Raw genomic sequence first — 24872 nt, 5'->3', positions numbered from 1 at the left:
AGCACCGTGTAGGGTGAACCAGGGGACGGGGCTGGACCGGCTGTGTGGGCTAGCGGAGCTAAGCTAACTGAGCTAACCAACGGTCCTTAACAGTAAAGTTACTGTGGTTTTAAACCGGTTTCAAAAGTTTCAATAACAAGTATTTTATGATAGACCGGTCTCGTCTCACTGTCCGCCGTAGTTTGGTCTTGGTTTCTCTCCCACAACCTCGTAAAGAGGTCGAAGTGTTGCCCTGGCTAGCGCTAGCGAGCTGACCATGCTAACGTTAGCGCGTTGCTAACGTCATAAGAGACTCAACCTAGCTCCAAACACAACAAAGGGACGGGGGGCTTATAACTAACATTGCATGCATCTTCCTAGTTATTTCCACACCTAAAATCATTAAGCGCTGTTTAAACTCCATTTGCGTGTGTGGTTATAATTTTAAGTTTTGGGGCCCATCATCATGAATATTCAGTTGTAAACATTTGCAGCAAGCCCCTCCATCACATGGACTGTTTTTCTGATGCCACCGAATTGACCAGATTCCTCAAGATGCAAAAAAGATGTTGATGAGTAGTTCTCAGAATGTGATCGTTCATATCCTAGTTTGGTTGTGTCAAATAGTCACAAACAAATAGTCACAAACCCAGACATTATACATGTCTAGAAGATTCATAGATGCCAACTTCTCTCTGAAAATTACAGTTTCAAGTCCTTGTCAATCTGTCAACTCCTACTCAGTGTCTTGAAAAATAGGGAGTTTGTTTATTCATTTTGTCCATGCTTTTTGGGTGTGCTTGTCCTGTGACTCAAAATGTCTCTGCTCTAGGCTCTCTAAACCTCTGGTTCACTTGCTCAACAGAACTCTTTCCTCCTAGTGGAGTGGTACTTAATCATTGCTATAGTGTTAGCCAGCTAGCTGGTGTCCCTTATTATGTTAAAGTATTATGGTGTTTACAGCGATGGTATGCATATGAGTAGTGGTATGTTGATTACACACTTGCCACTGTGTCTTTCCCCTCTTATTGCCTTACTGTTTCAGGTCTGTCTTTATATTTTGAAGATGGTCATGACGATATGGATGACTGTGAGTATTCTTCATGTCCCGTTTGTTGGGGCTCTAATGTATGTTAAACGATGGGTTTGTAATTTTTCAACCAAGGCCTTGATAAAATATTGTTTCCCATAATTTACAACGGTTCATAGCGTGACCTCGCTCAATGCTTTACTTTTGAGATACTTGCCACTCTGCTGCAACTTCTCACTGTGCTTAAATTCAGTCCAATGAGGCAAACGTTTAAGCTTTAAAAATACAAAACTATAACTCTCCTTTTAGAAAACAAGAAGCTCACAATATTGTCAGACAGTGTTTAGATGTTAAACCAAAAAACAATGTTGCAAACTATCCTTTCATGAAGTTTTTCAGGGTTTGTTATTGACTATTGAAGTTGTGCTGCTTTCATTTATTATTTAGAAGAGTGAAGGCAACTTGACGGCAGTGAAACTACACTTTTCATCTACTAAAGTAATTGCAAACTGTTATTCAACATATGTTTAAAAAATAATTACTATATAAACACGTGACTATAATGTACGTTTCCAAAAAGGATCTTCAAAATTTTTAGCATTTTCCCACTGGATTACATTATTCACAACGGTGAGTTTCTTAGTAGTAAAGTATTCAGCAAGGTTGTGCTATGAACAGTTCTAAATGACAGCAACCAACAGTTTAATAAGGCCTGGGTTGAAAAAATAGACAACACATCCTTTTAATCAGCTCATGTTCATGTTTTCTGGTTGAATTTTAGCAAGCATGTTGTTGTCTTCCCCACAGTAACGCACAGAGCCTTTGGAACATGATCTTTACAAGTCACTTTTTTTCTGCCCTTGTGAAATTCAAACTGTCATCATGATGTTAAATGATCCCTTCAGGGTTCTGTGCTATTATTGGCAGTTATATGGACCATCCTATCTTTGTCTGCGTTGGCCATAGTGATGAAATGAAATTCAAGCACTGCTTATTCATATTAAAACTGTTAGTTAAGCCCGGTCATTTCATTTTTTCACACATATATGAATGATACATTTTGGCCTTTGGCAGACTTGGGTGTACACTGACTGCCAAGGCTACTATGGCAGGACTATTTATTTTTAATTTTTTGCTTGTAATGGGTTTGGATTGTTGTGTGCTGTCATATTCAGGCATACAATTGCATCTGTATGGTTTACAAATTGTGATGATCATCCTCGTCCGCAGTTGGATTTGATGACTACGGCTCAGAGTGCGATGGAATACGCATCACAGCCTTCCTCGATGCGGGACAGGACAACCTCACTCCTTTAGGGAGGTTAGAGAAATATGCCTTCAGCGAGAACGTGTTCAACAGGTAAGTGGAAGCCCTATTCATGGGATTTCTCTTTCACACGTATGTAAAGTAGACAGAATCTAAAATATCACAAATTGATGCCAGCGCACTGCTGTCACAACAGAAAGGCATCTTATGTCATCTGTTACATGGCATGTTCAGCCACTCTGACGCAAAGATTTTTCTTTTATTTAATTTTTTACAACCATCTATAAGGCTGTCTGCATTCCTTTCTATTGAATACACTCATACCTGGGTATATACGTTGATTCAGGTATGCCATAGGTTTTGATGTAGAGCCATGAGCTGATGGTTTTTAAAAATCATCTGACACTGTTTATGACCTTGCCAGTTGTGAATTTAAAGTTATGAATCGTGTGTGTCGTCCCCCCCCCCCCCCAAGGATACTTTTTGTTTTGAAACATGCTTTTTTATGATTAAGTTCATTTGGTCTTCAAATGGGAAGTGAAAACCTGTCATCAAGCCTCAGTGGTTTTAAAATACCTCAGGGTTTGCTTTTTAGCTCTTGAACTTAATGCCTCTGCAAATAATGGCTCCGTTGCCCCCACTTAAACCCGTTTTTAAGTTTTGTTTTGCGCTTTCCATGCTCAGCTCGCAGGGTTTAAGCCCTCCTGGCATTTCCAAGTACATTACTGTAATGTACTTGTCAGCTCTGGCACTGCTCTGTCATGTTGTGTGCACTTTTAGGTATTGGCGGGCGACTAACGCAGGTGGTCTGTTGCTTTCTAGGCAGATCGTGGCACGTGGGCTGCTTGATGTGCTTCGAGAGTTCAGTGACAATGAAAATGACTTTATCAGTGTCATGGAGACAGTTGCCAGAATGTCAGAGGATGGAGGTAGTTTTTTTTTTTTTTTTTTTTTGTCTGCATGTAATTTCATCAACCATGAAATGTACACAGGATTTAAATATGACTCTGTTGGACTTGGGCTAGTAGTCTTAAAAATGACTGATATTTATTTGTTGTAATTCTGCTAACATTTAATGTGTCGTCCAGAGCCCACAGTGCGTGCAGAACTTATGGAACAGGTCCCCAACATCGCCATGTTCTTACATGAGAGCCAGTCCAACTTCCCAGCAGCTTTCTCGAGATACTTGGTTCCTATTGTGGTGCGGTATCTCACTGATCCAAATAATCAGGTATGATTCTGTGTTGTTTATGACAGAGAACGCATATTGTATTGCTTCTACGTACCTACCTTTGATCATGATATAATACATGACATATATATATTCATTTTTTACGTTCCAGATTTCATTGTTCCAGAATTTTTCACCGGGGATTTAAAACATTTTATCTTTTTATTTACTTATTTATTTTTGTATAGGTGCGGAAGACAAGCCAGGCAGCCCTGCTTGTTTTGCTAGAGCAGGGCCTCATCTCTAAAGCCGACATGGAGACCAAAGTCTGCCCAGTTCTGCTGGACCTCACAGAACCCAGCAGTGACGACGACTACAAAATAGAGGCTGTGGCTGTGAGGAACCCTCCATGGTTTTTTTTTATTGCGGAGTACAAATACAATATTCAATTTTTCTTTTTCCAGTTCTAATCTTAATGCACAATGACCCCAACAGATCATGTGCAAACTGGTCACCATGCTGAGCAAAGACACAGTGGAGTATCTACTGCTGCTGCGCTTCTGCGAGCTGTGCAGTGATGCCCGGCTTTTCCAAGTTCGAAAGGTAAGTGCCTGCCGACCCATCTCAACGTCTCTCCTTCTCCTCCTCTCCTGTGTGAAATCTTTAAGAGCTCAGTGTAGCTACGACGCCATCATTTTCTGTGATACAAGAACTGTGCACTAGATGAAATGTAATTTGCTTGAGAAGTACATATAAATGCATTTGAGTTGTATTGAATTATAAATATTCCATTGGAGTGAATCGCACTTATCAGTAATGCAATATTATTGGAGTCAAAGTTAATTCTATTGTGCACAGAGCCAGCCTATTCCACCCTGTGTGGAATGTTAATTCCCTGGTCTAAATGGTGCCAGTTGGGAAGAGTGTTTAGGAGTAGCAAATATGGCAAAACCTCTCAAGGCTTTTCTCAAGCTTTTGCTAATGACAAAATGTTTTGTTTCTTTTGACCGTTGTGTGCCCTTTTAATGTACCTCTTAACCCTGGACTTTCATGATACAATTTACTCGCTGTGTAGTCTATAACTGTATGTTTTCTTTTTTGTGATGAGATATTTGAGAAGAGCACTAGTTGTCATAGTAATTTGGCCTTATTGTCTTGCCATCAGGTCTGTGCAGCCAATTTTGGAGAATTTTGTTCTATTGTGGGCCAGGAGGCAACAGAGAAACTACTGGTAAGAGACTTGGTGACCCCACTAATCCAAAGATTGCAGATGCTGAAATGTTCTTCATGTGAAATTTAGCTCATTCATGTGATTGTTGAGTCCTGTAACCACTAATTCACAGCAAATTATATATCTTTATTTTCAGTATTTATAGTCACCGTTTTAATAGAACTCTTTGGCTATTATCCTGACACAAAGGTCAAATGACGACAACCTTAAACCGTTTTGGTTTTCACACAGATGCCCAAGTTCTTCGACCTGTGCTCAGACAGCCTGTGGGGAATCAGGAAAGCCTGTGCCGAGTGTTTCATGATAGTCTCCAACTCCACCTCTCCAGAAGTGCGACGGACAAAACTGTCTCCCCTCTTCATCAATCTCATAAGTGACCAGTCTCGTTGGGTAAGATGCATGATCATGCCGGTTAAAATGCTATTCATATTTCATATCAACAGCTTGTGTCAGGGAACCTATTCTCATATATGTCCTGGCAACGGCCCCTTGGGAACTGAAACATTAACACAGAATAAAGAAAGTGCGATAATTTTGCAAGGTGGTGTTATGGGAGTTTTTTCTTTCTTTCCTTTTTTCTTTATTGAACCTGCTGAAAGGCTGTGGATGTGAAAGAAATCTAAACCGTCCAATGGGTGCCGTTTCACTGATAATGACAAGAACAGATTATATTTTAGGTCACAGAAGCAATCATTTTTTTCTCCTATTTTAAAGGTATTCTAGTTGTTTTCTTTTTTTAATTATTATTTGATTACTTCTGGCACTTTATGTGTATACAAGTACAACTGGTAAAACGTGCATATTTGACAGAAGTCAAAACTGTTTGTGCAGCAAAGGTGGACATTTAAGTTCTCAGAACTCTTGTCACTTTTGTGTTCACTGTGTTACTGTAGTAATAATGAGCAAGAAATGAGTCACCTCTACTTCCTGTTCTGTTCAGGTGCGCCAGGCTGCCTTCCAGTCGCTGGGCCGTTTCATTTCCACCTTTGCCAACCCCTCTAGTACAGGTCTCCACTTCAGAGAGGACGGCACCCTTCTGGAGGTCCCCAGGCGTACCTCAGACAGGTGGGAAGTCTTTTTTATTTTATTTTTTCCTTTTTCATTTTTTTTTGTTGCCCTCGACAATTTAGGTCGGATGTGATGCATTACGTCTAAGTCAGGTCAAGCGCTAAGTTGTATATACTTTAATCATTTATTCATGCTCAATCAGTGCCCTGTTCCTTGTATGTAGATAGCTTGAGTTCTAAATCCTCCTTATCCAAGAAGTTGTTTTACAACGCAGTGACGCATACTTGGTTCATAAAACATTAATGCCCTTTTACATGCTGCCACTAATTGATTAAGACTTGGAAATAAATCATTGTTATCTTGATCCTGCTGTCCCCTTCCTAATAGAAATTGTGTGTGGATCATAAATGAATGTTGCCTGCAAAATCATGGTAACCAGTGATAAACAAAAGGCGTTTTCACATGAACAGTTCTGGGGACTCCCTGAGGGGAACTAGGAACTGGGGAGGATCCCCGAGAACTAGGTCAAGGGCTTTTTTTCTGGTTGTATTCGCACTGCACTGGAACTCTGAAGTCACGTAAGCCAATTGGGTATCAGCGTGAGTTCCGTGTTGTATTTACTCCGTAATGTTCCCTTATTTCACATCAATCGATCCAAAGCTGACCTTTTACCTCTAACCAATCATGTTTATTGATATAGAAATAAGCCCCGTCCCCTCCCTCCTCATGGTCAAGTTGCGCTTGTAAACACACACACACAGAATTTTTTTGGGATATTCAAGTTCAGACCCAAAGCAGAGGGTAAATAGTCATTGTGTAAAATATATCGACAGGATGCCCGACAAGGACGGACAACACCACAAACATTATTATTTATTTAGATCTACTTGCCATATGTATTTTGTTTTTGGTTTCATCTAAATTGTATATAAGTGAGATTAAAGTAAAATGAAAGTGAAATTAAAGCAACTGCACTTAGTACTTCACAAATGGAAATTATTTGATTTCAAGTATTTATTATTAAGCATCAATATTTTTAATATTCATTAATTTTTAAAATAGGGTTAACTGGCGGGACTTACTTTATTTTGAATATTCAATAATAAAATATTATTAATCTACTTGCCTTCATGATTTCCTTCATTATATAGCCAGCTTATCAATTGTTTTTAACCTCAATAATACAGATAATATTTGACTGGAATCTCTCCCATTTGTCTGGGACATTGAAATCTCCCAGGACACATTGACTGGCACCAATTTTTTCTAATGGAAACCGTGGTGCGGACACAAAATAAGGGAAGGTTCCTCCAAAAAGTGCTTTGAACTATGAAAAGGTTCCTGCTGTGTGAAAACACCTAAAGCGGATTCTCACCAACACTACTAGTTAACTTATTTTGCGGTGACTGGGCCCGCCAGTGCTTGGATAATCATAGCTCACTTTTTTGTTGTCGAAAATATGTATCAGGGAGTGCTAAGAAAGAAGCTCTGAATTGCTCAAAATTGCTGGAGGTGGCCTTTTAATGTTGTTTCATAAATACTCCTGATTATTGTGGTAATGATGTGTTTCATATCGCCCAGCCCTGCAGTTGATTTTGGTCTTACTGATGAAACGTTTTTGCTTTGGATCTCATTGCAGTGATTCCTCCATAAATGCTCTGAACTGCTCCGACATGCTTAGCTGCCGCACAGAAAGGACCGTCACCCACACGCCTGCCAACCAGGATGGCCGTGCCACGCCTTCCCCGGAGCGGGCGTTGCTGGGAGACAGTGAGGACATGCACACACTCGGCGATGACTCGGCGTATGCTCCCACAGAAACGCAGGATGTCTATGCTCGCACCACCCCCTACAACAACAACAACAACAACAAAACCACCACCACCACCACCGACAACGATAACAGCAAAACAGAACCGGAACAGGCGGATGAGAACTTCAACTCTTTTCGCTACTGGAGGCCTCCGTTACCCGATATCAGCGGGGAACTGGAGATGCTCGGCAGCCCGACCACAGAGGAAACAGTAGAAAGGAAAGAGGAAGTGGAGGAGGGAGAGAAGGTAGAAGAGGAATACCCCGCTTCAAAGTCCATCCCTGCTAAGGCCACCAGCGACCAGATCCAGAAAGTCTTGGACTGCTTACAGCCCCATATGGATGACCCAGACGTCCAGGGTGAGTAGAACGAGCTCTGGGGTGATCAAAGTTCAAAGTGTTTTATTTGTCAAGTGTACAGTACAACACAAGGTCATTCAGTACAATGAAATTCTTGGAGCATGACAGGCAACAACTGCGTAGTGGGCATAAAAAGATAAAATAACAAGGCAACTATAAGGAGGAATGAATATATATATATATATTAAAATAAGAGTCGAATATTAAAAAATATAAATAAAATAAATAAAAAGGTAAGAGTCGATGCTACAAATACAGGCAAGAGGTCACAGTGTATGTACATAAAATGAAAATAAGAAAAATAATCCTAAAACGGAAACTAAAATAATTGGAACATTGTAGCAGTTCCAACAGAAATAGGTCAGTCTATTGCACAAGATATGGATATAATTATAAAGTGAAGGAGTGCGGTGGATATGTACATGTAGTTGTGGTGCTGTACATTTAATTTACATAGGTGACTACAGATGTTGCAGGTTGAGAAGCCTGATGGCCTGAGGGTAAAAAGTGTTTGTGAGTCTGGTAGTCCATGCCCGGATGCTCCGGTAACGTTTACCAGACGGCAGCAGCATGAACAGTCCATAGCCTGGGTGGCTGTAGTCCTTTATGATTTTCCGGGCTTTCCTAAGGCATCATGTGCGGCAGATGCCTTGCACGGAGGGGAGGTGGCAGCCAATGATGCGCTCCGCTGTCTTCACCACCCTTTGGAGCCCCTTGCGATCAGCAGCGGAGCAGCTGCCTTACCAGGCGCTGATGCAGCCAGTGAGAATGCTCTCAATGGTGCATCAGTAGAAGCTAGTGAGAGTCCTGACATGCCAAACTTCTTGAGTCTCCCCAAGAATAGGCGCTTTTGGGCAGTTTTCATTCCTGTGTCCGATTGCCTGGACCAGGAGAGGTCATCACTGATGGACACACTGAGGAATTTGAAGCAAGCGACTCTCTCCACTTCAGCTCCGTCGATGTGGAGGGGGGCGTGCCCCCCCCCCCCGTTGTTTCCCGTAGTCCCCGATCATCTCTTTAGTCTTGCAGACGTTGAGAGAGAGGTTGTTATCCTGGCACCATGTTGCCAAGACGCTGACCTCCTCTCTGTAGGAGGACTCATCGTTGTTGGAGATGAGACCTAGGATGGTGGTGTTGTCCGCAAACTTCAGGATGGTGTTGGTGCTGCGCGTGGCCACACAGTTAAGTGTGAACAGTACAGGAGGGGACTGAGTACGCAGCCCTGCGGGGCTCTGGTGCTCAGGGTCAGTGAAGAGGAGGAGAGATTTCCCAGTCTCACTACCTGGGGTCTGCCCATCAGGAAGTCCAGGATCCAGTTACAGAGGGAGGTGTTAAGACCCAGGATCTTGAGCTTGGGAACAAGCTTAGCGGGCACAATTGTGTTGAATGCTGAGCTGTAATCTACAAACAGCATCCTCACATATGTGTTGCTCTTGTCCAGCTGGGACAGGGTGGTGTGCCCTGCCAGGGCGATGGCGTCATCCATAGATCTGTTTAATACTTTGTTTAATACTTTCATAGTTTCATTGTGTTTGTTATCTTCTCATAAAGGTCTGTATTGTCCATTAAAAGCAGCAGATAGGTACTCTATCGGCCGATACTGAAAATGAAGGACTCTAGGTGTAACAGCATATTGCCACGAAACTTACCAGTACAAAAATGTGACAATATGTATTGTTGAGCTGAAAAATGGATTGCGATATACTGAATGAAATCCAATTTGAAATTTACATACTTTACACAACCTCATAACACCAGAGGTCAGAATCACCAATCAACTTTGCTTGATTGCATTGACACCATAGATATCGATAGAAACTTAGAATAGAATACTCAAACCACTGGAGTTTGAGTATTCTAGGCTAAGTTTACCGAATTTTACCACTAGGTGTCGCACTGGACTCACCAGCCACTCCTGAGCTGGTCGTTGTAATGCACCTCTACACTAAATAATAAGAAGAGATTATAGCAGCGCCACAATCAGCTGGACAGCTGAGTGACATTGTGATTTTATTTCTCACAACAACTATTCAACTTAACTTTTGTTCTTCTAAACATCCAAATAATAAATAAAATTAGACTATGTTGTCGTATCGCCTATTAATAATGTAATACAAGTTGGATTTAGCGATTTTAGGCTACTTTTTAATTTGCCACAACATCTCATAATGACAAATGCTGGGAACAGGCGGTTTGCATAAAATCAAACTGGTTAAGGCTTGCAGTGAAACCGGAAATTGATCCAACTCGTCTTATAACTTATACTTACTAATTTATGAAGCATTCATTACAAGCATCAACTTTTAAAAGTTAATTTATTTCAAAAGTGAATCCACTCTTAAAAGAGGAAAAAAACTTAAACTGTGAAAAACATTTATTTTCATATTAATTTGAAAATATATTCATGTTCGAATTAATTCACACTTTTAATCCTGAAGGAATTTTCTGCAGTCATATTTTGTTTCCTTTTAAACTTTGTTAAAAATATCGGAGTGTGTACGGTTCTGAACCGTGATCTGAGTGTATATTTACACCCCTATTTGCAAAATGAAAGAGAGATACTTCTCCTTCCAAGCAATATACTTGTGTGTATAATTGCCATCCTGTTAAACACGTTCACTCACAATTGTTGCAGATTGAGCTCTGTCTGTTTTTTTTAATTTCATTGTTCTAACTTTTTTGCAGCTCAAGTCCAGGTTTTGTCAGCAGCGCTCAAGGCGGCCCAGCTAGACAGTCCCACAGACACCAGCCCAGCAGAACCCGAACTGACGAGTCCACGCGGGAACAGCCCTGACGATGATGACCTCGAGCTAGAAAGCAAACCGGCAGAAGTCCAGACTGAGAGTGTATCCGGTCCCTCCGAAGAGGAGGCGGGAGAGGTGGAACTATCTCCGTCCTCGGAGTCCTGCCCCATCCAGGAGCAGGGCGAGATGGAGACCCAGACGGAGCCCCAGGACTGTGAGGAGGAATCGCCTCCAGACTCCCCCGTTCTGGTGCGGGACGACTCGGACCACAGCAGTGTAGTAAGTCTTTATGAAGAATTAGGGATGGGGTATTTAAAGTTAAAGGGGTTGTATGCAACTTTGGTGGTTTGCATAAATTTCATGCACGTGTTTGTTGGTTCTCCAGGAATCTGAACGGATAGAAAGTGTGGAGGACGAGGAGAAGGAGGACTCTGCTCCCAGCCCGGGGCCCGAGGAGAGGCCTAAGATCCAGGTCAGTCGTTTTTGTCTGAAGCAACTTACACATTAAATGCAATTCACTTCAAGGTGACCTTGCTACCGGACACAAATGTGCCGATTGCAGCAATTTTGTCGGAAATTTTTGCGTAGAGGTCAAACTCAACCAATAGTAAAGCATTAGTTACGCACAGTTCCACAGCTCTGATCAGAGCAATCTTTTCTCCCAATAAAGCAAATAAAAGCTTTAGGTGTAGTTCATTTACTCCGTTTCCTGCTGCTGCAGAGCACATCGCAGATGGCCTCTGAAAGAAATTCCCGGGTTTCCGGTAATATTTCTCTCTGTGTGTTCACTGTACAACTAACTGGATGAACTTATATTTATTGTTCATAACATGTGAATTGATTTGCTAACGTTAGCCAAAACATTTATATTCAATTATTTATGTTTAAAACATTCACAATCTAATGGCAATTTCAGCATTTGAATAGTGTTTTTTTGGTTGTTGTTTTGTTTTTTTTCAAATTCTATTCGAATTTTGCTCCTGCACCCCTAACTGTAGATATCAAAAGTACTCAAGTCTAGAAATAATTAATGATAATCGGACACACACTCGGGATGCCACTGTGAGGATTTTTTCACACGGATTAATAAACTCATGACAACACCGTTGTTACAACACACAAAATAAATCCCCCATATGCTTAATGGACTGTCCCTTCCCCCTCGCTCATGGTGTGCAAAGCTGAAGTGACGAGCGGCGCAACTGAAAGGTTTTGTTTCTCCGGAAGCCCTTGAACATAGGATCAAAGACAGTCAATGATGATAACTAAACAATGATTATCAGGGACCGTTTTAGACTGAAACCTTCTCAAAAACGGGAACCATAAGGCGGAGGCATACTGAAGTAGAACTTTTTTTTTTACCAAGAAGACTTGGTAAAAAAAGTCCAGAACAAGAGAACAGCTCCCCTTGTCAGCGATTCGTCCAAATGCCGTCGTGTCATGGCAGGAGACGGACTTCAAACTCCTTTTCCGGGTCAACCCCCTTTTCATGTTTTATTTTTTTCCTTTTTAAATACACCAAAGCCACCGCCAACTCCTCTCGGTGTCGCATTCCTGCTTCTTTCGCCACCACCATTGTTGTTTTGCTCTGTTTTTTTTCTGTTTCCGGCACCTCGCTCTGGAAATAGATGCCACTGAATCACTCCCGTGCCCTCTATTTGTATGGAATGGTATATAAAGAAGTAAACAGAGTTAATATTGAGTATTCTTACAACCGTGTTCTGGGACATTTTCTCAGGTGGTCACTACGTCTTTTGTTCTTACATTACGTCTTTGTAAGAACCCTGCTAGATGTTAATTGGGCGCATATCTTAGCAGATAAAATGGGTAAATTTATCTGGAATTGCCGTTTGGTGGGCAGCTGGTAATCCTCACTATGAAAGTGGGTATTCGTGCCTGCTTTGGCCGCGGTTTTGACACGCAAAAAGAGGATGTAAGTGGACATATGTGCAGACTTTTTTTTATAAAAAACATAATACATTTCTGCTGAAACACTGCATTTTTCTTGGGTATCGATTTTCAGATTGTAACGTAATTTTTTTTTAAATTTCATTCAAATAGCTTTTGAATATCGAACCATCGTTTGCCAGCCCTAGTAGCTCTATAGTAGTAGTAGTCTCTATGATATCGAACAACCTTTTTAAAATTTTGACTGCTCCGTCTTTCACCGTTACACCATTGCTGCCTTCTCTCTGACTTTAATAACGATCTTCTTTCCTCTGTTCTGCGTCCAGAACGTCATCCCCCAGCAGCTGCTGGACCAGTACCTGTCCATGACGGACCCGGCCCGGGCGCAGACGGTGGACACGGAGATCGCCAAACACTGTGCCTTCAGCCTGCCCGGTGTGGCCCTCACGCTGGGACGGCAGAACTGGCACTGCCTCAAGGACACGTACGAGACCCTGGCGACGGACGTGCAGGTGGGTCACGGTTGTAGGCTCATAAATTTCATTTCATGTAATGTTTGACTGATTGGGCATTTGCTCAAATTAATGCACACTAATTCAGTATTTTGATTGTTAAAGTCTGTATAAAGTAAATTCAGTGATTTGTTTCTCAACACATTATACATGTTTTGTATTATGTGTATTTTTCACATGTATTGCTGATAACCCCTCAGTCGCTTCATCCTCATGCCTGGCCTGCACTTGAAAGGGCTATACCTCTCCTGCAATTGGGCGTGGTTTCAGCGCCTTCAGCGGACACACCCGCAGCGTTTCAGAGCAGAGAATACTGCTTATTTTCTCACGATTTTGAAACCTAATTTTATATACTTGATTATTATGCCTTATATGTGATTTGGCCAGGCGGTTAATAACACCTTTTTCTGTGGTGTGACAAACTCAGAACACATGTTTATTTTAGCTTTACACAAACTTTAATATTCGCTTAAAACACAGTCGGCATGCAATTACGATATTGTGATGTTATGTTGGCTCACAATATAGAATTCAGCGTATATATCACCTTTAGCAGCAATTGTTGTCTACAGTGTCATATTTATAATTAGTTATTAGAGGATTCATCTAATATTAAATAAACAAGACAATTATATTAAAGTCATCCCCATTTAGAATATTTTTTCTTGCGCCACCATTTGAATATTTCTATGTTTGTGGTTTTTCCTGGTTTGTTATATTTCTCTCTCTCCTCTGTGTGTCACTCTACAGTGGAAGGTGCGTCGCACCCTGGCCTTTTCCATCCACGAGCTGGCAGTGATCCTGGGAGACCAACTGACGGCCGCCGACCTAGTGCCCATCTTTAATGGCTTTCTCAAAGACCTGGACGAGGTCCGCATCGGCGTCCTCAAGCACCTGTACGACTTCCTCAAGGTTAGGCTCGAGGCGTCGCGCTAGAATTTGTGTAGCTGTATTCCAGATTACGTTATGAAGACGATTTGCATTTTAAATAATTTAATGCCAGTATTTAGAAACACCGTGATTTTGCTCAAGTCTCATTTTGAATAATTCAATAGGACCTCATTAGCATCCGAGGCAGAAATTGCAGATTGTGATAACGAGGCTTGTTTTCCCCTCCAGCTGCTCCACGCTGAGAAACGGAGGGAGTATCTGTACCAGCTGCAGGAGTTCATGGTAACTGACAACAGTCGCAACTGGAGGTTCAGATACGAGCTTGCAGAGTAAGCCCCACTTCCTTTTGTGATACATTTTGCATTGCATTTGCATTTTTGGCAATTAGCTGCCGCTGCTTTCCAGACTGGCTCTCGTAGGTGCGAGCGGGTGTTGAGTGTTTGGCTCGAGGACAACGCACTCTTGGTGGATGTGGTGGTTTTCCACACGGCCTCTATTACTTTTTAATATTAAATGTAAATTATTTCATAAAACTATACAAACTAAAAAAAACGATGACAGATGCTATTTTTATGCTCTGCTTACATTGAATATCAGTGGTTCTCAACGATACGGTCTCGATCCAGAACTGGGGTCCATTCCCAGTGGGCGGTGGGGTGTATATACTCACTTCTTCTAAATATTTCTGATGGCGTCCTTTTAATTTGAAATATTGTTTCCATCTGTGGCGCATGGCCGTCACAACCTTATATCACAGATGTCGAGCAGGTCACCACAGCGTATAGTTGTAAAACCAAGGTAAATGTTACCAGAAACCTCCCCACAACAAAGTTGACTGGTTTTTAACAGTGCACAAAAAGCGTTAAGGGTAACTGCACTGTTCATTTTGTGAAATAAACCACATCTCAATCCGACTGAATCTCTCCTCTGCAGGCAGCTGATCCTGATCATCGAGTTGTACAGCCACTACGATGTATACGACTACCTCAGACAGATCGCTCTCACACTCTGCTCAGACAAAGTGTCAGAAGTCCGGTGGATCTCCTACAAACTGGTAAATCTGTAGCCGCGCGCCTGAAAGAGGTGTCGGCTTCCATAGCTGCTCGTAGTCTCAACATTTTATTTGTTTAATTTTTTTTAAAGCACATATCAAAATCGATCACTTTTTTTTGTCCCCCTTCTTACAATTAGGATCCCCTCAATTGTTTCTCGATTTGGTGTTTTTGTTTTCGTGATGCGCCCCACAGCAAACCAACAAACCCAGTTCAGTCTCTGACGAACCTCCACTGTGTCACTCAGGTGGTGGAGATCCTGCAGAAGCTGTATGCCAGCGGAGCCAACGACCTGGGCCTGAACTTCATCAACGAGCTCATCGTCAGGTTCTGTCACTGTAACAAGTGGGTGGGCCGGCAAGCCTTCGCCTTCATCTGCCAGGTCAGCGGGCTGCTCCCACGGGGTTCTAGTTGAATAAACAACAGGATAATAGATTAATTGATTGCAAAATGTAGCACAAATCTGTATTGTTTTAAGGTCTTATATTATATATGAATATTACATATTTTAGAAGTTTAAAAGATTTATGCTGACCTTCAGCCAATTTCACTTCCTGGTTTCCTCGATCATTTTTTGCATGGAAAATAGGGGGGCAATTAATGATTACCAGCTCTCGACTACAGTAACTATGAGCTAGCATCAATAATGGAGCGTGGAAGTGAAAATAGTGACCACTCAAATTAAGGTTTTAAGGTGGAGAATTTGCATCCATTGTTGTCCAGTCACAAGCAGGGGGAAGAGTGTGAAGATTTTTTATTTTTTTTTTGCAATATACTGTACACGATTAAGTGGCAGTTTGTGGCCCTGCCACACGAGTGGCGTTTTCAGGGTCCTCCGGCACAGAGACACAGATGGAAGTAGAAGAATACCAGTTTATTGTAGAGAGGGGGCTAGGTGGAACAAGCCCGGAGCAGATGTACAACGTGTCATGACAAGGGCTCCTCTCCTGTGTGTGGGGGGGTAGGGGTTTTACCTGTTGCTCATTGATTACTCTAACAAGCGACAGGCGTACAGCCGCCCTGATCCTGGGCCCAATCACCTAGAACCAAGACCGGTGTGGCTGCTCGAACCACAGCACAGTTTGCGACCGTGAAAAATTGTAAAGTGATTGCGAAATTTAATTCCTACATATCAGGTTTAAGTAGAATTTACAGTTGTCTTAAGGTTAACCTTCACTTCTATTTAAAAAAAATCCTCTGATCTTTATTTTATCTGTTTATCAGCAATTTGCAACCTGTGAGCTGTCCTCCAAGTCATTGGCAAAAAAGAGATGATAAAATAAAAAAGATTAACTCATTAAATTGTATTTTTCTTTAGCATTTTCAAAAAGTGTCACCGCTGTTATAAACCAGGAGCTTATGGGATGTGCTGTATCTCATATGTTGCTTATATTGTGTTTAGGCAATAGTGGAGGAAGACCGCATGCCCATGGACCAGTTTGCCCAGCACCTCCTGCCCAGCTTGCTCAGCCTCTCTTCGGATCCCGTGGCCAACGTCCGAGTGCTCGTTGCCAAGGCGCTGCGGCAGAGCGTCATGGAGAAAGGTAAACATCTGCTTTTAAGTTCATTTTGATCCTACCTAAGATCGTTCAGTGATGTGTACATGTGTGGTGTGTACAGTAATCACACTACAGGTGATTACTGTAGTGTGGATTTGGGTTGGTTATGTAACCCTGTTGACCAGCCGCCGGTGATACACTGACATTCCTGGGTTGACCAGCTTCTTCCTCTGACTTAAACATACTTCCAGCTTTTCTTATTTTGTTTTTCTTTGCCACCACTCGTGGATTCTATACATCAAGCATATTTTGTCCGCCTCCAGCGTTCTTCAAGGAGCCGGGCTGCGCCTACTCTGACGAGCTGGAGGAGACGGTCATGGCGCTGCAGTCGGACAAAGATCGCGACGTGCGCTTCTTCGCCAGCCTGGACCCCAACAAGGCCCTGATGGACACGGCTCCGCTGATCTGACCTCTGACCTCTGTGTCACCCGACCGCTCACCCGCCTGTCTGACCGTCTGACTGAGGCAGAGTCAGCCTACTGCCATCACCAGCACCCCCCACCTCCCCAGAACACACACACACACACACACACACACGCACGCGCACAGACACACACACACACGCGCACGCACACGCACACCAACTGTTAAACATGCGCTCACGTCAAAAAAAAAGAACCTTTTTTTGCGTTGTGAGCTGCAAAATGCACATCGTCCTCCCGCACGACACGAACCCATCAACAAAAAAGAAACATTTTTGCTTCTTCTCGGAAAATTTCCACCGACATGGGGGGGAAATAAAAAGTGAGCAGGACTCAAAGGTTGGATTGTGCAGCGGTAGCAAGCGTATCTTCACTTGGACCCTCCTCCATTCTAGTAGCTTCCTCAGACTAAGACCGAGTTTCTCTAATCACAGACTTGTAAAACCTGAGCAACACGCTTGCTCTCCAAAGCTAATTATAAGCTTGTGATATAAATTTGTATTTCATTGGTTTTGTTTTGTTTTTTTTTTGTTTGTTTTTTTTTCCTCTCCGTGGATATTTTTCTTAACGAACAAGCAGACGCCGCCGCCGCCGCCGCCGCCGCCGCCTGCCGGACCGACGTGTGCACTAACTCAGGGGGACTGATCTGAACCGAATACAGCATTAGTTTAAACACGACAGCAGCCGCTGCCGCCGAGGCGGCGCCGGATCCCAGGTGAACGGTAGACCAGCCAAACCACCACGTAGCTCTGCCGCGTTTGTTTTGTTGCCTCACCGCCTCCTTAACGCCAGCTCTCTCCGAGACGTCCTCTGGGTTTATTGTCTCTCAGTCTCTCTTTATTTCTCCTCCCGTTTCTCCTTATCGTGTATTCATGGGCCACGGACACCACTACTAATACTACTACTACGGAGAGGGGCGAGTGATTCTGCCACTCGGTGAAAAGCATATCTTATCATTTCTGAATGAACATCTTGATGAACTGTTGATTGCTCCCGTGTGTGTGTGTGTGTGTGTGTGTGTGTGTGTGTGTGTGTGTGTGTGTGTGTGTGTGTGTGTGTGTGTGTGTGTGTGTGTGTGTGTGTGTGTGTGTGTGTGTGTGTGTGTGCGCGCGCCAGAAATGTGACAACACTTAATCCAAAATGGCAGGAGACCACTAAAATACCTCTCTTGTTTGGACACGACTCTGGCCAGTGTGTTGTTTTTCTCGGAGGGTGTGTCTTAAGGTTTATCAGGTTATCAGACTGAGAATGTGACCGGGAGTTGCTCTGCGGTTGGTTCCGAAAAACGTCCCAGGGAGGACTTCTTAGCAACACAAGGTGCTGGGTAACCTCAGACACGAGAGAACGGAGGCAGGCACACCCACACCTTTTGGAATATGTATGTTTCTCTGTTTAGACCTCTGGTTTCTACCATCTTGTGTATACTCCTCCCAGATTCCTTTAAGTTGATCGTTTATGTGACCATGGTAGTGTTTCAGTGGAGCTGACGACCAGTTGTACAGTAGGTAGTTTGAATGGCTGTTTGGCGCTGTATAGAGTTGAAGGGACTCGACGAGGGCGGTGTGTATTTTCCCCGTGTGGGTGAAGTGAATCAAGTATGAGGTTTCTCAAGAAATTGCAACTATTTTGTACAGCTTAAACCTGTGGAAATGGTGTTTATCAAACTACGGCCAGTTTTGTGTGTGTGGTTTTTTTTGTTTTGCTTTCTTTTTAAATACGACGTGTGTGAATATGTTGGGAGCAGTCACCAAGTCACTTTCTGAGTCTCTAGTCTTTTTGAACACCCCCCCCCCCCCCCCCCCCCACACACACACACACACACGCCAAGTGTATAAATGGGAACCATTTGACCATCGACAAAACTTGACAACTGCAGCTGATTGTGGTGTGTGCTGTGCATCAAGTCTTTATTACTTGGAAAAGGAGAGCTCACTGCGGTAATGCGGTGTCTACTCATCTCATCTGTCAAGCAATTTGTGCCCATCTCATTTTTTATGTGGTAGAACTGTTAATATATGCATTTTATGAAAATTATTTTTCTTTTCAATTATGCACCACTGTTCAAAGATTTTATATCCTAACTTTGCAAAATCTACAACCTTTGTAATATTCAATGGTTTCTTTTAAAGACATTTTATGTAATGTTATTTTTAGCATTCTGTAATTAAAATGATGAAAATTAAATAATGTGGTCTTGCATTCAGAATATTCACAAGGATGAAATAGCCGCTGGGGGCTGGAAAAACTACACCGATCTGAAAGTGGATGAAGGTTTACTGCATCTGTTTCCAAATCATGGTGGGGATGAAGCGTCCATTGTCTGCTCAATTCCAGCGGCAACAGTGTCCTTCCACTCTCCACAGGTTTTAGTAGCTACATTGCTTCATTAGTATTATTTTTGTTTTATTAAAGTATTTTTTTTTGTTTTTCACATTCTATTACAGGTCCAAACACGCCCAACAGGAAAATAAACTTAAACAAATCCCCCAACCCCCACCCTCCAGATACCAGACATAAACATATGAACATCATCCATGGCCAGACATCAAAGAAGGAAATAAATAACACTAAATGGAGTGAAATGACAGAAAAAAAAATGGTTACATTCTTGTGCTGTTAGCTTCCATATTTCTCAACAAAGGTTAAGAAAGGCTGCCAAATTGTATACAACTTCAGAGTAGACCCTCGGGACAGTGTATCTCATCTTCTCCAATTTAAGATGAGACATGACTTCCCTGACCCCAAAGGCTAAATGTCGGTGGAGTAGGATCTTTCCATTTAAACAATATCAGTCTCCTGGCCAGGAGAGTACAAAAGGCCATTATGCTTACTTACCACCGGTGCCACACCAAAGAGTTCAATATCTCAATATCCCAGAGAAGATTGTTTGCCAGAACATGTGAAGTTTTGGGCACGTCCAGAACATGTGCAGCAGAGTGGCTGGAGTGGCCTGCAACGATCACACGTGGGGTCCATGTCGGCACTGATCTTAGAAAGTCTTGACTTTGGACCAGCGCATGCGGTGTACAATTTTGAATTGGATAACTGCGTGCCGGAGACATATGGAAGAGGAGAACATTCCCTGTTTTATTTTGTGCCAAGTTTCATCTGAGATTGGTTCACCTAAGTCTGATTTATTTTTTAAGGAGGGTGCCGAATTGTATGTCTTGAGTAGTTCATCGCTTGTTTATAGCCCGTTTTGTGACCGATTTACAGTTGAAAAATTAAGTTGTAGCAGAGAGGTGGGGGGGCATGATGGAAAGCAAACGGGAGTTCGAGGCTACAAGGATCTGGAGCCGCGAGTACCTATAAAAGTGTGATCTGGGAACGTCGCATTTCTGCACCGGCTGCTCAAAGGAGGCAAAATTGCCGTCAATGTATAAATTGGACAGTGAGGTCACACCCCTTCTCGACCAGGTAGCAAAGGCCTCTTCCATCCCCGATGTGATAGACATGTTTTTTTGCAATTGCCGCAGCTTGCGACAGATCCTTCAGGGAGAATGACCCTCTTTACTGATTCCATATTTTGATTGAGTGTTTGATAACCAAGTTAGGAATCGTCTGTGTGAATGGTTGTTTAGAACACAATTAGGCTGCAAGAGAAGGGGACCCAACGGATGCCCCCTCCAGCATTGTCCAGTCGGGATCGGTGACATAATTTCTCACCCAGTATAGCAGTGCTCTTATGTTGGCTGCCCAATAATAATACATGAAATTTGCTTTATTTAAAAACATTTTTTTTTAAGTTATTTATACCATGCAGTTTCCTTATAATGGAACGGAAGGCCACACCCCCATTGTGACATCATCATGCAGTGAATGCCTCACTCCTATTGTCTGAGTGAATACTGCACTCTGTGATTATTGAGGCCCCGCGCTCAAGTACATATTGCATGAATATTATATTGGGCCACTCCTAAATATTCATAGTAAAGGAACAAAAAAAAACACACACACACACACACACACACACACACACACACACACACACACACACACACACAGTGTGTACACTGATCAGCCACAACATTAAAACCACTGACAGTTGAAGTGAATAACATTGATCATCTCATTCCAATAACACCTGTCATGGGGTGGGATATATTAGGCAGCAAGTGAACAGTCAGTTCTTGAAGTTGATGTGTTGGAAACAGGAAAAATTGACAAGCGTAAGGATCTGAGCCACTTTGACAAGGACAAAATTGTGATGGCTAGATGACTGGGTCAGAGCATCTGCAAAATGGTAGGTCTGGTGTGGTGTTCCCAGTATGCAGTGGTTAGTACCTACCAAAAGTGGTCCAAGGAAGGACAAGCAGTGAACCGGTGACAAGGTCATGGGCGCCCAAGGCTCATGGGCGCCCAAGGCTCATTGATGCGCGTGGGGAGTGAAGTCCAGCCCGTCTGGTCCAATCCCACAGAAGAGCTGCTGTAGAATTGTACTGTTTCTATGATAGAAAGGAGTCAGAACACACAGTGCATCACAGCTTGTTGTGTATGTGGCTGCGTAGCCGCAGACCGGTCTGAGTGTCCATGATGACCCCTGTTCACTACGGAAAGCACCTACAATGGGCACGTGAGCGTCAGAACTCAACCATGGAGCAATGGAAGAAGGTGGCCTGGTCTGATGAATCACGTTTCCTTCTAGATCATGTGGATGGCAGGGTGTGTGCGCGCCGTTTACCTGGAGAAGAGATGGCACCAGGATGCACTATGGGAAGAAGGCAAGCAGGGGGAGGCAGTGTGATGCTCTGGACAATGTTCTGCTGGGAAACCTTGGGTCCTGGCATTCATGTAAATATTAATATTCATGTGGATCTTACTTTGACTCGTACCACCTACCTAAACATTGTTGCAGACCAAGTGCACCCCTTCATGGCCACGGTATTACCTGATATCGAGCATCTGTGGGATGTGCTGGAACAACAAGCTCGATCCATGGGGGCCCCACCTCTCAATTTACAGGACTTAAAGGATCTGCTGCTAACGTCTTGGTGCCAGATACCACAGGACACCTTCCGAGGTCTTGTGGAGTTCATGCCTTAACGGGTCACTGTTTTGGTGGCACAAGGGGGAGCTACACAATTTTAGGTAGGTGTCGTGGATGACCTGTGTGTGTATATATATGTGTGTGTGTGTGTAATTTTTTTTTTGAGTATCCTTAAAACAATTGACACAAAGCATATTAGAACGTTTCTATCTAAAAAGTATTTTCTAACATGTTTGGTGGCAAGTTATGGCAGTATAATCATGCTTTACCCCTCAGACACCGATCACGTGTGTTTGTTTCTTTTTATTTGTAAAAGCCTGCATCACATAATTGACGAACAACCTTAAAAACTTTTTAATGGGATTCATCCAACCCAATCCGCCAGGTGCAGAATGTTCCGCCCCAACCCCACCGCTGCTGCTCCATACTGTGAGGGCCCAATAAGGCCTGTTGATGATTCTCATTGGTTTACTAAACACAACCCACGACCGTTTTATTCCCCTGAAATCGTGCGGTGTTTACCTCCCACACCTGTTTCACAGAGGGGGGGAGGCCCGGCAAACGGAGGCTAAACCCGCCCCATAACAGGAATCCCGTTTTTGACCCTCATATCAATCGGACGCTCCTGTCTCTGGCGCAACCACCCGCGCGACTCATCGGACACTGTACGTCTCACGTCCTTTTGAAGAGCAGCAGCTCGCGGTCCCAGGCGGTGCTGCCGAAGCTCCGCACCAGCTCCATGCCGCACCGCCTCTCCAGGTGCTCCCTGGCGTGCTCCGCCACGTCCCCGCGGATCTCCAGCGTCTTGAAGCGCTCGAGGCCGGGGCGGCCGAGCTTCCGCAGCCGGCGGGCGGCGGCGCGGTAGCACTTCCAGGGCTGGGCCTCGAGCAGGAGGTGCCGGCTCATGGAAGCGAGGCGAGAGAGGAGCTCCAACAGGGCCGCGTCGCCGTGGTTCAGGTGAACCCACATGGTGACGGCGAGGCACAGGCACAGATCGAACCGGGCGCGGCCGTGCCCTCGGAGGTAACCCCGCAGCTCGGCCGCCCCCGCGCCGCGGGTGATGTCGAGAGGAACGAAGGAGATGTTGGCGGGGAATGGGTTGCTACGTTCGGCGCGGCGGACGAGGTCCGCGTCCAAGTCGAAGCCCAGGAGGTGAGTGGCCGCGGCGTTTGGTGCGCTGTCCTCGGGCGTCGGCTCTATGACAAGGTGCCTGTACAGCGCCACGCTCAGGTCCTGTCAGTCGAACGGGGAATGAGATTCAAGATTCAAGATTTTTTATTTGTCACATACATATACATACTTCCATACATATATGCAGTGAAATGTAATGCAACGCACCCGGTGATAGCACACAATATGTCCTAGGAAAAAATAGAAAATAAAATAAAAAGTAGAAAATTCCTTTCTAATAGACCGACTAACTGACTCCTAAAACGTAATACAGTAAGTGGAATACTTATAGAATAAGATAAAAATATATAGAATAAAATACAATAAAAATGAATTGAAATAAAATGGAATAGATAGAAGGAATATGCCTATGTATATACAGATAAGTGCATTTAAAGTGGAATGATATACGTTTTGCCCAAAATAAGCGGAACTTTTCACACAATGTGTAAATGTCAGTAGATAGGTAGATATGTTTTACTTCCAGAGTCATACACCGTTTATACTCCATGTATAAACGGAGTTATTACACCCGGAACAGCGTCTCATCTCCACCTCCACGTACCCCCGAGTTGCATCCCACGTCCAGGATCAGCGTGGTTTGTTGACCGTCCCCGCAGCCCAGATCTCGGAGGAGGGTGCTGGGGATGAGACTCAACCGGTTCCGCGGTGGGTTGAACGTGTAATAGTTGACGAAGTTGCCGTACGGCGCGGCGCCCGGCTCCCTCCCCGCGCCCCGCGGCTCGCAGGCGTCCGCCATTGCGTTGGCGTTGGTGTGCGCCTCCAAAACAAGTCCGGGTGGAAACAAGCCGCCGATATCACGCGTACGCGGCCAAATTGTCCCCGCGTGCGCTCTTCCGCACCCCGTCCAGCGACGCTGCGAGAGCCTGACTGCTGCTGACGTTGAGGGCGAAGCTTCTGGATTCGTTTTTAAATCAACCGCTGTGAAGGTACGAGACGGGAAGTCCCCGTTCGATTCTAGAGGCGGGTTCCTGGGGAGTGGGGGGGGGGGGCTGCCGTTGTTTGGCTGATTTTCCCCGCACGGTGACTTTACCCGAGTCCCGTGTGTTGCCTGCTAAGCAGCGAAGCGAGACTGGGCTCGTTTAAGGTGCGTGAGTTGACAGTGCATTGTGCCGTGTGTCGGGTTTCTACCCTAACGTCGGAACGTTGTTGCTGCTGTGTGTAAAATAGAATCAGTCGGATTTCAAATGTGTTTTTTTTTTTCTTTCCTTTTCGACTTGACCTTCCGCCGCACAACGCACTTACAATAATGTAGCGCTAGTGGGTGTCCGCTGCCCCCCCCCCCCCCAGTGGCCCCTTGGAGGAACTGCAGGGAATCCGAAGCGAAATAAGCGCCGTGTACGATGAAGCTTTCGCTCGGTCCTCGAAGGGGCCTTTTCTAGGGAAACGTTCGCCCCTCCACCGGTTCCCGTGCGACCCTCGTGTCGTTTTTGCTCACCGCACTGCGTTTTGCTCCATTTCTTTTAAGAACGTGGGACAGGGTGGCGGCGGTCGTGCCCATGTACCGGAAAGCAGGGCCCGTTCAACATTTACATTTACATTTAGTCATTTAGCAGACGCTTTTATCTAAAGCGACTTACAAGGGAGAATAACATTCAGCTACATTGCGACAGAGATTAGTGTAATAACAACATTGGTATAACAATAAATACTGCAAGGTGTGATCGTTTTTGAAACGTACCCGGTGCTGAGTGATCAGTGTGAGGGATAATACTTTCACAAATCAGAAACTGTTTTAAAAAAAAAAA

At 43.9% G+C, this 24872-nt stretch overlaps 2 protein-coding genes across 2 annotated transcripts; one reads left to right on the top strand and one right to left on the bottom strand.

Annotated features, from left to right (window-relative positions):
- Positions 1–1027: 1027 nt before the first annotated feature.
- Positions 1028–18076, top strand: ppp4r1l (protein phosphatase 4, regulatory subunit 1-like). Its single transcript, XM_080001259.1, has 19 exons — positions 1028–1069; positions 2240–2369; positions 3099–3205; positions 3365–3507; positions 3696–3842; positions 3943–4050; positions 4613–4678; positions 4910–5068; positions 5619–5743; positions 7326–7858; positions 10544–10881; positions 10988–11074; positions 12837–13022; positions 13773–13934; positions 14142–14242; positions 14847–14967; positions 15213–15347; positions 16368–16509; positions 16788–18076. The coding sequence occupies exons 1-19, from the start codon at positions 1060–1062 to the stop codon at positions 16931–16933; spliced, it is 2946 nt and encodes a 981-aa protein (XP_079857385.1). The 5' UTR covers positions 1028–1059; the 3' UTR covers positions 16934–18076.
- Positions 18077–22230: 4154 nt separating this feature from the next.
- bcdin3d (BCDIN3 domain containing) lies at positions 22231–24048 on the bottom strand. The gene is made up of 2 exons (XM_080001664.1): positions 23669–24048; positions 22231–23166 (listed from the first exon to the last, which is right to left on the bottom strand). Exons 1-2 carry the CDS (start codon positions 23861–23863, stop codon positions 22606–22608), a joined length of 756 nt encoding a protein of 251 aa, XP_079857790.1. The 5' UTR covers positions 23864–24048; the 3' UTR covers positions 22231–22605.
- Positions 24049–24872: the final 824 nt, after the last annotated feature.

This window comes from Zeus faber (genome assembly GCF_960531495.2).
Source record: "Zeus faber genome assembly, chromosome: 5".
Classification (NCBI taxonomy): Eukaryota; Metazoa; Chordata; class Actinopteri; order Zeiformes; family Zeidae; genus Zeus; species Zeus faber.
The sequence above is the reverse complement of the archived record's forward strand: the minus strand, read 5'-3'. Positions and strand labels throughout refer to the sequence as shown.

What these genes read in the sequence shown, in the direction of transcription:
- ppp4r1l (XM_080001259.1), top strand. An exon ending in CAGAATGTCAGAGGATGGAG is followed by an intron (nt 3,206 to 3,364) that starts GTAGTTTTTTTT and finishes TGTGTCGTCCAG; the next exon opens with AGCCCACAGTGCGTGCAGAA. An exon ending in ACAAAATAGAGGCTGTGGCT is followed by an intron (nt 3,843 to 3,942) that starts GTGAGGAACCCT and finishes TGACCCCAACAG; the next exon opens with ATCATGTGCAAACTGGTCAC.
- bcdin3d (XM_080001664.1), bottom strand. Translation starts at nt 23,863, where the DNA reads ATGGCGGACGCCTGCGAGCCGCGGGGCGCGGGGAGGGAGCCGGGCGCC. An exon ending in ACGTGGGATGCAACTCGGGG is followed by an intron (nt 23,167 to 23,668) that starts GTACGTGGAGGT and finishes TTCGACTGACAG; the next exon opens with GACCTGAGCGTGGCGCTGTA.